The sequence below is a fragment of the Lepus europaeus genome, chromosome 4 (assembly GCF_033115175.1).
Source record: "Lepus europaeus isolate LE1 chromosome 4, mLepTim1.pri, whole genome shotgun sequence".
NCBI classification, from domain to species: Eukaryota; Metazoa; Chordata; class Mammalia; order Lagomorpha; family Leporidae; genus Lepus; species Lepus europaeus.
This window is the reverse complement of record NC_084830.1, coordinates 44,731,447-44,744,506: the sequence shown is the minus strand read 5'-3', so window position 1 is coordinate 44,744,506 and position 13,060 is coordinate 44,731,447. Positions and strand designations below refer to the sequence as shown.

Sequence of the window (13,060 nt, the reverse complement as noted above, 5' to 3'; positions counted from 1 at the left end):
CCTGGACTAAAAGACCTCACATCCCCTTGCCTTGTACTCTGTTCCCGTACCATGCCCAAGTCGTCACTCCTGAACTCACCCAGTACATTCCTCGGTACTCTTTCTTCCCTGTAGATCCAAATTCCAACTGAAATCCTGTTTTTTTTTTTCCTGCTGAGTCACACACACCCCTCCCCCTCCATGTCCAGTTTTTTGTTGTGCTAAACTGCAGATTTTTACCATTTTATTATATGTGGTCTTATTCTCTGGTTGTTTTGTGTTTTAAGGGCAGTAAATAGAGCCAGACTACCTGGTTTGCATCCCAGCACAATCGCAAGCTTAGTCGTCCTGTGTGTGTGGGGGTGGCATTTAACCTTTCTCTACTTAAGTTTCTTCAGTTGTAAAGTGAGGATAATATAGTACCCCCTTGCTGAATTGTGAGAAGTGGGTGAATAAATGAATAAGCATGTAGAGGGGTCAGTGCTGTGGCACAGCGGGTTAACGCCCTGGCCTGAGGCTCCGTCATCCCATATGGGCGCCGGTTCGAGACCCGGCTGCTCCACTTCCCATCCAGCTCTCTGCTATGGCCTGGGAAAGCAGTAGAAGATGGCCCAAGTCCTTGGGCCCCTGCATATGCATGGGAGTCCCAGAAGAAGCTCCTGGCTCCTGGCTTCCAGCCATTTGGGGAGTGAACCATCGGATGGAAGACCTCTCTCTCTCTGCCTCTCCTCTCTGTGTAACTCTGGCTTTCAAATAAATAAATAAATCTTAAAAAAAAAAAAAAAAGCATGTAGAATGGAGGTTGGCATATATGAGGGGGTATTCGGAAAGTTTGTGGAAAATGTGTGTTAACAAATACTACTGTGCATAGATTTGAAAATTTTGGGCATCAAATCTATCTTTTTAAAAAATATGTATTCAAGAGGCAGAGAAAGACACAGAGAGAGCTGCCATCTGCTGGTGCCAGCAATGACCCAGGCTGGGCTGAAGCAGGAGCCAGTGACCCAGTCTGGTTCTCCCATGCAGGTGAAGGGACTCAGGCACCTGAGCCATCACGCGCTGCCTCTGAGGCGGGACCCATATTGGTAGGAAGCTGGAATCAGAAGCTGGAGCTGGAACTCAGACCCAGGCACTCCATTATGGAACGTGGGCATCTTAACTGCTGAGACCAAAGACTGGCCTCTTAAATTTACCTTTTAATTCTATTTTCAATGATCTTGTGAAGTCCCCTTCTCACTGTTAGCTGCCTATGATGGCTAAATTAAGGAAAGAGATCACGTCCTTACACTAGTTTGCTAGTACACAGCAGGAAACTATCAGCCACATATTGGGTATCCAAAAGCTTGTTACATGTAGTTAACTGATAGTTAGAGGTGGTTTTTAAATTCACCATACCATCTTTCTAAGTAAGGAGCACTCAAAAACAAAAGGAAGGTGTTGGGGAGGGGTCATGGCACAGAGCTGAGGGTTGGGACACCTGCATCCCATAGCTGAGTTGAGTTCCAGCTGCTCTGCTTCCAATCCAACTCCTTGCTGATGTGCCTGGGGTGGGCGCAGGCAAGGGGCAGTGGATGCTGTCTTGAGTACTTGGATTCTTACAGCCCATGTGGGAGACCTGAATGGAGTTTCTGGCTCCTGCCTTTGACCTGGCCCAGCCCTGGCTGTTGCAAGCATTTGGGGAATGAAGATTTCTCTCTGTCACCCTGCCTTCCAAAGAAATAAGTAAATCTTAAAAAACAAAAGGTTTGTAGAAAAGGGGCAGGCGATGTAGCACAGCAGGTTAAGCAGCCATTTGGGATGCCTACATCCCATATTGGAGTACCTGGGATCAATGGATTCAGCTTCCTGCCAGTGGGCCCCCTGGGAGGCAGTAGATGATGTCTCAAGTATTTGGGTCCCTACTATTCATATGGGAGACCTGGATGGAGTTTTTGGCTTCTAGGTTTGACCTGGTCTAACCCTGGCTATTGGAGGAATTTGGGGAATGAACCAATGGATGGAAGATCTCTCTCTCTGTCACTGTTCCTTTCAAATAAATAAAAGTAATTAAATAAACTTTTAATGACAACAAAAAGAGTACTAACCTGGGAACACTTGCTCTGCTCAGAATTAGAATGACCCAGAGGCAGGCTGGTGCCAGAGGATTAGGGTGACCTTGGACAATGACCCAAGTTTGGGGCTTTGTTCAGCTTGGTGGTTAAGATGTGGTTAGGATAGTCCTGGGTCATGTTGGTGTGACTGGCTCTGGCTCTCCTGCTGATGTACACTGCAGTAATTGGGTTCCTGCCACCCATGTGGGAGACCTGGATTGATTTCCCTGCCTTTTCTCTGTTAATCTGTCTCTCTGCCCCTCAACCAAATAAGAGTGGCTACTTTGGATTAGCAGTGGTCCCCAAACAGTTCCAGCGGCAGAAAAGAATATAGTATGTGCCTTATGATGTCTGAGGATTTGGCTTATAAGAGCTTCCAGAAGGAATCTTAAGTCTTAGCAACCAAGTCATTTTTACCTCTGTTCTGTTCTTGATATTAATCACTTGTGTTTGCTTTCATGTTCATTCATTTCATCAAAACGTTGCTGGGCACAATGGTGGAAAGCTGGAATCAGAAGCCGAGTAGCCGGGACTCCAAGTGGCACTCTGATAAGGGAGGCACATGTTGCACGCAGTGGCTTAACCTGCTGAGCCACAACACCGGCCCCTCCATGCACTTTAAGAAACAATTTTTTGTTCATTTTTATTTTATTTGAAAGCAGAAGGACAGAGAAAAACAGTCTTCCATCTGCTGGTATTAGTGAATGGGCGGTGGTTAATTTAGTGGCCCTCAGTGGGAATGGTGCAGATCACTACCGGGCATTTTAGAAGTTTGCGTGTTTTGGTTGATATAACAACTGGGACAGAGGTGTTAGATACACTGTTCTGTGCAGAAAGATTTCATAAAAGCATTGATTTATGCAGCTTTAATATAGAATGAATTTTCTAGGACTGTAATAAATCAGAGCCAGTTTGTACTGTTCTTTTCATGGTAGTGTTCACCAGTATGGAAAATTCTGTCATCAGTGGCATTGTCACCTTCTCTTGGGGACACTAGTTCTCCACATCTGTGTTGCTTTACCTTTGAGGCTGTGCATTCATGTGGAGGAGGACGTAAAGACCAATATTAAAATGTTTTGAAGACAGCTTGGCAAATATCCACCACACTGAGCTTCCTTACCTCCCAGTGTCTCCATGCACGCCCCTGCAGTAAGCATTGGGGGTAACAACAGTTGCATGGGGAGGGGAACGTCAGGACCCTTCTCCATCTTTATACATTGTGCCAAAGCTTGTGGTGGTGCCTCGGTTCTTGTGGGTATCCTCTGGTTTCAAAATCTCTATTTTGTGATGTTATGTGGTACCACAGTGGTGGTGAAATACTTAGATACAGAAATATGTATTACTTTATTAAAATTACTTTCCAGTTCTTTATATTATAGTTAGGGCATATATATGACAAAGCATTGTTGTTGATAAGTTGTGTATCTAGTAGATTGTGTTACTAATGCATTTCATTTCAACATAGAAAATGGATGTTTCAAACTGAATCAGTAAAAACAGAGTGTTGAATTTGCGAGTTAACTGGGTAAATCAGGCACTAATAGGTTTCTATCATTTATTCTTCAAATCAAAATTGTTACTTGTTACTATAAATTAAAGATATAGTTGATCCCATCTCAGTAGTAGAAATGGGAACATCGAGGATTTATGACCAGTTTTTATGGAGGTTATCCTTGAGAGAGGTCTCCCATTTGCTGGTTCACTCCCCAGATGGCCACAGTGGCTGGAGTTGAGCTGATCTGAAGCTGAATCCAGGAGCTTCTTGCAGGTCTCCCACATGGGTCCAGGGGCCAAAGCACTTGAACCATCTTCCACTGCTTTCCCAGGTGCATTAGCAGGGAGCTGGATTGGAAGAGGAGCTGTTAGGACTCGAACTGACTCCCATATGGGATGCTGGCACTGCAGACTGGGGTGCTAATATGCTGCCCAACAGTGCTGGTCCCCGGGCAGCTCTTATTTCACCTAAGAATCAAGATAAAATGTTATAACTATATATTTTTTTTTGCGATGTCTCGTTTTCTTATCTCACCTCATTTTTCATTCTTGCAGCAGACTTTGTACAGTATCTGTGTGTGATTTAATTATTTGACAACAGAAACTATAAGGTACCAGTGAGATCTCTCCCATCAAAAAATTTATTTTTTCTGTTGATGAAGGTTTTGTGTTAATACAAATCCATGACATCCTTGAAATATCTGCTGTAGCTCAATGTCATGATAATATTTTGATATCATCAATCCACTCATAACAATAATGAACATTTGTTATATTGGGGAATGCAATTTTGACTCACATAGTCATTAGATTTATTTTTATTTTCAAGTAAAAATTTCCTCTATACTAAACTTGTCACTTCCTTTCCAGAAATGTCTAATGCAAAAGAAAGAAAACATGCCAAGAAAATGAGAAACCAGCCCACCAATGTGACTTTGTCCTCTGGCTTTGGGGCTGAAAGAAGCATGAAGCACCATATTGGGGGTGGGAAACCTTTCCACGCTCAGAAACAAGGTAAGAGAGCACACGATGGTCTCTCTGCGTCCATTGAGACCTGATTGCTGGTGTCAGCTTCTCTTGATCATCATTATCTAAATAATGATTAAAATAATAAAAACATTTTTCTTTGAGCAGGCGAGTTTGCGTACTTGCTGAAGTTTATTTGTAACCCCCAAATCCATACTTGTGGGGTTTCGGTGGTTGTTTGTGGAAATGTACAGAGCTGGAAGACTTTTGAGTTGCCCCTTGTGCCATTTCCCGGCCGAGGACAGAGCCCTTCAGGCAGCTGCACTTCTGACTAGGGGTTGGAGCTCGGCTGTTGCGTGGCCTCATGCCAGGCACTTAATGCTTCTGAACTCTTGCATGAAAGTAGAGAAAATGAGTTCCACCACCATGAGCTGCTTTTGGTATTTAGATTGCATTCTATGTGAGCTTGAGATGTACACATGTCCCCCCTAGGAGCAATGGTTCAGTATTCACTAATTCAGTGGTCACTAGGACTGTAGAGAACATTACTATGAATAGTGAATAATAACCCTATGTGTTTTAGAGTTGATATATCTTATTCCTACCTTAACATCAATTATTACACATCTGTATTTCCTAGGTGAAGTACAGTACAGTCGTCATCTCTGCATTGAACTTGTGCATATAGAATCTTATGAGGTGATGGGAAGGGGTGCCAGTTGTTCAATGGGGCAGCAGTAGAAAATGCCAGCAAAAGCTGGTAACCTAGAACGTGTTTGGAATCCTTTAAATAACAGTGTGTGTTGGGTCTGACTGAATAAATTTTAGATTCAGATCCTAGGACCTGGGTTCAGATCCTATAGTTGGTATCTACCATGCCATGTGGAAGTCCCTTCATGTGTATTTACTCATTAAAACTTCATAATGACAAACCTTGTTACTGCTTCCAGATTATAGTGGCTTAGTCATTAACACCACAGTGGAAATAAGCAAGAGCCCTGTAAAATTAACCATTGTTCTCCCCCCCTGGAGACAGATATTTGATTTATCCTAAGGTCAGGATGCTATCAACATCCAGATGTTTGAATAGAGACTTTATTTATTTATTTTTTATTTTTGACAGGCAGTGTGGATAGTGAGAGAGACAGAGAGAAAGGTCTTCCTTTTTGCCGTTGGTTCACCCTCCAATGGCTGCTGCAGCCGGCGTTTCGTGCTGATCCAAAGCCAGGAGCCAGGTGCTTCTCTTGGTCTCCCATGCGAGTGCAGGGCCTAAGGACTTGGGCCATCCTCCACTGCCTTCCCAGGCCATAGCAGAGAGCTGGCCTGGAAGAGGGGCAACCGGGATAGAATCCGGCGCCCCAACCGGGACTAGAACCCAGTGTGCCGGCACCGCAAGGCGGAGGATTAGCCTGTTAAGCCACGGTGCCAGCTGAGACTTTATTTTTAATTTCTTTCTCTGATTTAGTGCAGTGGCTGTCAACCTGAGTGGTTAAAACTGAATATAGGAAATCATGTGGATTTATTCTGTAAGGGTGGGCTTTTTAGGCTGCTGTAGTAAAATAACATAAACTGGGTAGCTTCTAAATAATAGAAATGTAGTTCTCACAGTTCTAGAAGCTGGGAAGACCAGGACCGAGGTGCTGTCAGATTTGGGGTCTGGAGAGGATTTACATTTTGGTTTACAGAGGCTGCCTTCTCACTGTGTCCACACTAGCTGATGGGGCAAGAGACTCTCTGGGGCTTTTCTTATAAAGGCACTGTTCCCATTCATGGGGGCTCTACCCATGTGACCTAACCACCTCCCAAAGGCCCCGCCTCGTCATATCATCCATTTGGGGTTAGACTTTTCTTTTTTAAAGATTTATTTATTTTTTTTGCAGGTCAGAATTACATAGAGGGAGAGACACAGAGAAACAGAGGTCTTCCATTAGCTGGTTCACTCCCCAGATGGCTGCCATGGCCAGGGCTGTGCCAGGCTGAAGTCAGGAGTCAGGAGCTTCTTCCAGATCTCCCATGTGGGTGCAGGGGGCCCAAGCACTTGGGTCTTCTTCCATTCCTTTCCTAGACACATTATTAGGGAGCTGGATCGGAAGTGGAGCAGCCGGGACTTGAACCAGCACCCATATGGAATGCTGGCACTGCAGGCCACAGTAGCTTTACCCACTATGCCACAGTGCCAACCCCAGGGTTAGACTTTTTTTTTTTTTGATAGGCAGAGTTAGACAGTGAGAGAGAGAGACAAAGAGAAAGGTCTTCCTTCCGTTGGTTCACCCCCCAAATGGCTGCTACAGCCAGCGTGCTGTGCCGATCCAAAGCCAGGAGCCAGGTGCTTCCTCCTGGCCTCCCATGCGGTGCAGGGCCCAAGCACTTGGGCCATCCTCTACTGCCTTCCTGGGCCACAGCAGAGAGCTGGACTGGAAGAGGAGCAACCGGGACAGAATCTGGCACCCCAACCTGGACTAGAACCTGGGGTACTGGTGCCGCAGGTGAAGGATTAGCCTACTGAGCCACGGCACTGACCATGGGTTAGACTTTTAACACATACATTTTGGGATGAGGCACAAACTCAGGCTTTAACAGGAAACTGTAGATGGGGGTTGTTTTCCTTGTATCTGTTTATATCCAAGTTTCTCTATATGTCATACGGACATGATTACCTAGTGTGCTGGCACCTAGCTTTGTGACCTCCCTCCTGGAAATCCTCTTTGAAAAGAAATAGCAATAGCCACTTTACAGGGTGATTGACCAGTATAGCCACCCAGCAAATGTTAGTTCTCCCCTATGATCCTTATTCCTGGTAAGAGTGACATTTCTTCTTGTTTCCTTTTTGAAAACCTACTAGAGCCTCACTCTGGAACTACACGACAGCGGCAAACCAGAATGACCCCCCACTCAATGTCTGAGCCTGACGGAAATGAGCTGTGTTCTTCCAAAGTCACGTTTAAGAAAAAGGGAGGCTGGAAAGCGGGCCCTGAGGGCACTTCCCAGGAGATCCCCAAGTACATAACCGGTGGGTGTCTGTCCGATGCAGTCTGATGGTGGTATGAGTGTCTTGTTTCTGGTGCAGCCGTGTGCCCACAGAGTGCCCTCTCCCACCTCTCCCCTCTGCCCCTTCCACTCCAGGCCCTCCTCACCTCCAGTCCAGATTTTTTTTTTAGATTTATTTATTTATTTTAAGATTTATTTATTTATTTGAAAGGCAGAGTTACAGAGAGAGAGATCTTCCATCCACTGGTTCACTCCCCAAATGGCTGCAATGCCTAGGGCTGGGCCAAGCAAAGCCAGGAGCCAGGATCTTCTTCCCAGTTTCCCACATGTGTGCAGGGGCCTAAGTATTGGGCCATCTTCTGCTGCTTTCCCAGGCGCATTAGCAGGGAGCTGGATCAGAAGTGGAGCAGTCAGGACTCGAACCGGTTCCTATAAGGAATGCCAGCACTGCAGGTTGCAGCTTTACCCACTGCACCACAGCGCTCGCCCTTGGATCTCCATTCTTGGGGTTCTCTTCTCTTATTCCTCTTGCAAGTGCTTATTTGTGAACTGTTACTCTCTGCGCCCCTGCCTTCCTCCTGTAAATGTGCCGTCCACACTCCTTGGGACTGCATTCTCCAAAGATGGAACCAAATGTAATACATTGCAGTGGCAACCAAGACCTCCCTTTAAAGGGCCTGTGGCCAGGTTTCCGGCCTCATCTCCTCTCATGTCCTCAGCACTCCCATCTCCTCTATCACACAAACCCATGTTCCTTGTGTACACCTGAAATGGTTCTTCTGGTCCTGCTCAATGCCTTCTTGGAGGAATTTACTTAAGTTTCCCTGTTTCACTGTTTACTCTTCAAAACACAGGAATCCGTATTTTGATAAAGAAAACCAATAATAGACGTACACGAGAGGGCTTCAAAAATGTTCGTGGAAAAATGGGATGAAGACATAATGTGCCTTTTCCATGAAGTTTTTGAAGTCACTCAGATTTGGAAAAGGCAGAAAATAATAAGGGAAAATGCCCTGTAGACAAAAGCAGTGTTAGCATTTTGTTTCCCTATGTGATTACTGCACCTAAAAATGGCTGTGACCATATTGTGTGTATATATACTGCATGGAATGTATTGCTTGAAGACCCCTGTTTTTAAAAACTTGTAAAATTGTTTTCAAACTATTTTTTTTTAAAGATTGATTTATTTATTTGAAACAGTTACAGAGAGAGAGAGAGAGACGAAGAAGAGGAAGAAACAGAAAGAGAGATCTTCCATTTGCTGGTTCATTCCCCAGATGGCTACAACTGAACCAGGACCTTCATCCGTGTCTTCCATGTGGGCGGCAAAGGCTCAAGGACTTGAACCGCCTTTTACTGCTTTTCTCAGAACACTAGCAGGGAGCTGGATCAGCAGTGGAGCAGCGAGGACTTGAACCGGCGTCCAACAGGCCCATTCATTTGCAGGCAGTAGCGTTACCTGCTGTGCCACAACACCGGCCCCTAAACCATTTTTTCTCATTAGAAAAATAAAACTGAATTCTTATAGAAAACTTAAACTACATTATTTGAGAAAGAACAGTCAGACAGTGTTGTTAGCACAGGAATAACCACCATCAGTGTTCACCTGACAAGGTGCTTGGGGTACTGGAGGAATTTCACATCTGTCTTCCTTCTGAAATCCACCTGAAAAAGCAGTGTACATTCAAGACTTGTGTGCAGTGACTCTCTCCTTTTCTTCAACAGCTTCTACCTTTGCCCAAGCACGGGCTGCTGAAATCAGAGCTATGCTGAAAGCTGTGACCCAGAAGTCTTCCAACTCACTGGTCTTCCAGACCCTGCCTCGGCACATGAGACGGAGAGCCATGAGCCACAATGTCCGACGCCTTCCTCGACGGTTACAGGAAATGGCCCAGAAAGAGGTGGGAACTGCACTTGGTACCATTGTTCAGGGTAGAGGTCCGAGAAGAAATGGAGAGGTATTGATCTAACAGAGTTTATTAAAATGAAAAACCAGGAAAAACATACTCCTTATGGCATGCTTTTGTGGGTGGGGGTGGGGATGGTGGTAGTGGTGGTAGTGGCAGAGGCACGTTTGATGCAATCATTCAGTCCTGCCCTTCCAACTTCCAGGCCAGATTTGCAGGCAGTTCAGTATTACAGCTGCTGTCAGATGCAGCATTTGGAATTCCTGAATAGTTGATGTTTCCCTCCTGGATTTAAAATGAGATTCTGACCCTCTTACTGGGTTCTGTGATTTGGAGATGTGCCCAACTTGGGGTTGGAAGGTAAAAAGTACAGCATTAATGCCCACCGTTTGCCTTCTTTTTCAGAGTTGAAAACTTAAACTTTGTTTTAATTTTTGTACAAGTCTAGTGGTGTTTTGGCTTCAGCAAAATTCTGGACCTGAACATTCTCTGAGATGATTTAAGCTACCCATGTCTTTTTTGTTTTTTTTAAGTAGAGTTCAACACATATCATGTTGATTTATTTATATTTTATTTGAAAGGCAGAGACAGGCTGAAGCCAAAAGCCTGTATTCAATCCAGGTCTTCCATGCAGTTGGCAGACATAAGTACCCGAGCCATCACTGGCTACCTCCCTTGTTCATCAGCAGGAAGCTAGCTTGGAAATAGAGCGGCCTAGGCACTCTGATATGGGATGTGGGCATCCCAAATGGCCAAATACCTGCTCTGCTGCTCACATCTTTTTTTTTTTGACAGGCAGAGTGGATAGTGAGAGAGAGAGACAGAGAGAAAGGTCTTCCTTTTTGCCGTTGGTTCACCCTCCAATGGCCGCTGCGGCCAGCGCATTGTGCTGATCCGAAGCCAGGAGCCAGGTGCTTCTCCTGGTCTCCCATGCGAGTGCAGGGCCCAAGCACTTGGGCCATCCTCCACTGCCTTCCCGGGCCATAGCAGAGAGCTGGCCTGGAAGAGGGGCAACCGGGATAGAATCCGGCTCCCCAACCGGGACTAGAACCCGGTGTGCCGGCGCCGCAAGGCGGAGGATTAGCCTGTTAAACCACGGTGCTGGCCGCTGCTCACATCTTTACTGATTGATTAGAATTTATTTATTGAGCAGTCTTCTATATACCGATCCTGTTTGGGTGGGGTTAGAGTTCAACACAGTAAAGTCCCTATCTTTATATGACTCAGAACAAACAGGAAAGAATTTTTTTTTTTTTTTCTTAAAAATTTAGCTTAGCTGTGGAAGAGATTGAGAGTGCAAATTAACCAGGAATTTTGTACTTTCTAGATTTAATGGAAAGTCTGTTTCCCAGTGATAACTTTCAGCATTTGTCTGTCAGTGAGTTTTCCACACTGTTGTGTTTTGGTCTTAAGTTTTTGGGTTTAATTACAGTGTTCCAGGTTGAAATGACAATAAGCTAGTTTTTGATTTGTTCTCTCTTGCTCTCTAATATTAATAGTTGACCATTTTGTAAGTATTCTAATCTTCACGGTCCATGCAGTTAGTGGTAGAACTGTGCTTCCTTCCTAGCTTTGCCTGACTCTTACATGTTCATTCTTCCCCTTGTCTCTCTTCTCTGCTTACCACCAAGTTAAAAAATTAAGCAAACTTAATGAAATCTTTAGTTTCCACTTAATCTAAAGTTGGCTGTTTGAATTCCTGATGTTGAATTTTGTTCTGAGGTGCTGACAAGCTGGGATCTGTCTCTCTTTGTGAAACCCTAGGCGGAGAAAGCTGTACATCAGAAAAAAGAACACTCGAAAAACAAATGCCATAAAGCTCGAAGATGTCACATAAACCGGGTGCTGGAATTTAACCGTAGACAAAAGAAGAACATGTGGTTGGAAACTCACATCTGGCACGCCAAACGCTTCCACATGGTCAAGAAGTGGGGCTACTGCCTGGGCGAGAGGCCGACAGTCAAGAGCCACAGAGCCTGCTATCGAGCCATGACGAGCCGCTGCCTCCTGCAGGTGCGCTTTTCTGCTGGGTTTTACACCTTTTCGAATGGAGATTTTTATTTGTTTTCATTTTATTTATTTATTTATTTATTTATTTTTTAAAAATTTTTGACAGGCAGAGTGGACAGTGAGAGAGAGACAGAGAGAAAGGTCTTCCTTTTGCCGTTGGTAGCGCACTGCGGCCGGCGCACCGCGCTGTTCCAATGGCAGGAGCCAGGTGCTTATCCTGGTCTCCCATGGGGTGCAGAGCCCAAACACTTGGGCCATCCTCCACTGCACTCCCTGGCCACAGCAGAGAGCTGGCCTGGAAGAGGGGCAACCGGGACAGGATTGGTGCCCCGACCGGGACTAGAACCCGGTGTGCCGGCGCCGCAAGGCGGAGGATTAGCCTGTTGAGCCACGGCGCCGGCCCATTTTATTTATTTTTAAAGATGTATTTCGTTTATTTGAAAGGCAGAGTTCCAGGGAGAGGGAGAGAGAGATCTTCCATCTGCTAGTTTATTCCCCAAGTGGCTGCAATGGCCTTTGGTGGGCTAGGCCAAAGCCAGGAGGCAGGAGCTTCATCTGGATCTCCCACGTGGGTGCAGGAACCTAAAGATGTGGGCCTTCTTCCACTGCTTTCCCAGGCACATTAACAGGGATTTGGATTGGAAGTGGAGTAGCCGAGACCTGAACTGCCGCCCATATAGGATGCCAGCTTTGTAGACATTGGCTTAACCCACTACACCACAAAGCCAGCTCCCCAATGTAGACTTTTAGAATAGTTCACGGTATGCCAAAGTCCTATCTGTGAGGTTGTCCACTTTATTTATTTATTTATTTATTTATTGGCAGGCATAGTGGACAGTGAGAGAGAGAGAGACAGAGAGAAAGGTCTTCCTTTTGCCGTTGATTCACCCTCCAATGGCCGCCGCAGCCGGCACGCTGTGGCCGGCGCTTTGCGCCCATCCAAAGCCAGGAGCCAAGTGCTTCTCCTGGTCTCCCATGCGGGTACGGGGCCCAAGCACTTGGGCCATCCTCCACTGCACTCCCAGGCCACAGCAGAGAGCTGGCCTGGAAGAGGAGCAGCCGGGACAGAACCGACGCCCCAACTGGGACTAGAACCCGGTGTGCTGGTGCTGCAGGCGGAGGATTAGCCTGGTAAGCTGCGGCGCCGGCCTATTTATTTATTTTTAAAGATTTTATTTATTTATTTGAGAGGTAGATTTACAGACATAGAGAGGGAGAGACAGAGAGAAAGGTCTTCCATCCACTGGTCCACTCCTCAAATGGCTGCAGCGGGACAGAGCTGGTCTAATCCGAAGCCAGGAGCTTCTGGGTCTCCCATGCAGGTTCAGGGACCCAAGCACTTGGGCCATCTTCTACTGCTTTCCCAAGCTGTAACAGAGAGCTGGATTGGGAGAGTAGCAGCCGGGACTCGAACCAGTGCCCATATGGGATGCTGGAGCTGCAGGCAGAGGCTTAGCCTGCTGTACCTCAGCACTGCCTCTATTTATTTATTTTAAGCTTTTAATTTATTTTCATTTTATTGGAAAGACAGAGAGATAAAGAGAGAGAGCTACCATTTGCAAATGCCTGCATCAGCCAGGGCTGGGCTAGGGAGAAGCCAGGAGCCAGGAGCCAGGAACTCCATCT

The 13,060-nt window shown here is 45.8% G+C and overlaps 1 protein-coding gene across 1 annotated transcript in view; it reads left to right on the top strand.

Annotated features, from left to right (window-relative positions):
* The window catches only part of POP1 (POP1 homolog, ribonuclease P/MRP subunit), a 42,486-nt gene that overhangs the window by 885 nt on the left and 28,541 nt on the right, over positions 1-13,060 (top strand). The window contains exons 2-5 of the mRNA XM_062188184.1: positions 4,434-4,577; positions 7,372-7,539; positions 9,243-9,418; positions 11,189-11,437. Coding sequence (XP_062044168.1) covers positions 4,436-4,577; positions 7,372-7,539; positions 9,243-9,418; positions 11,189-11,437 — 735 coding nt within the window. The 5' untranslated portion in view covers positions 4,434-4,435. The remainder of the gene's footprint in view (positions 1-4,433; positions 4,578-7,371; positions 7,540-9,242; positions 9,419-11,188; positions 11,438-13,060) is intronic.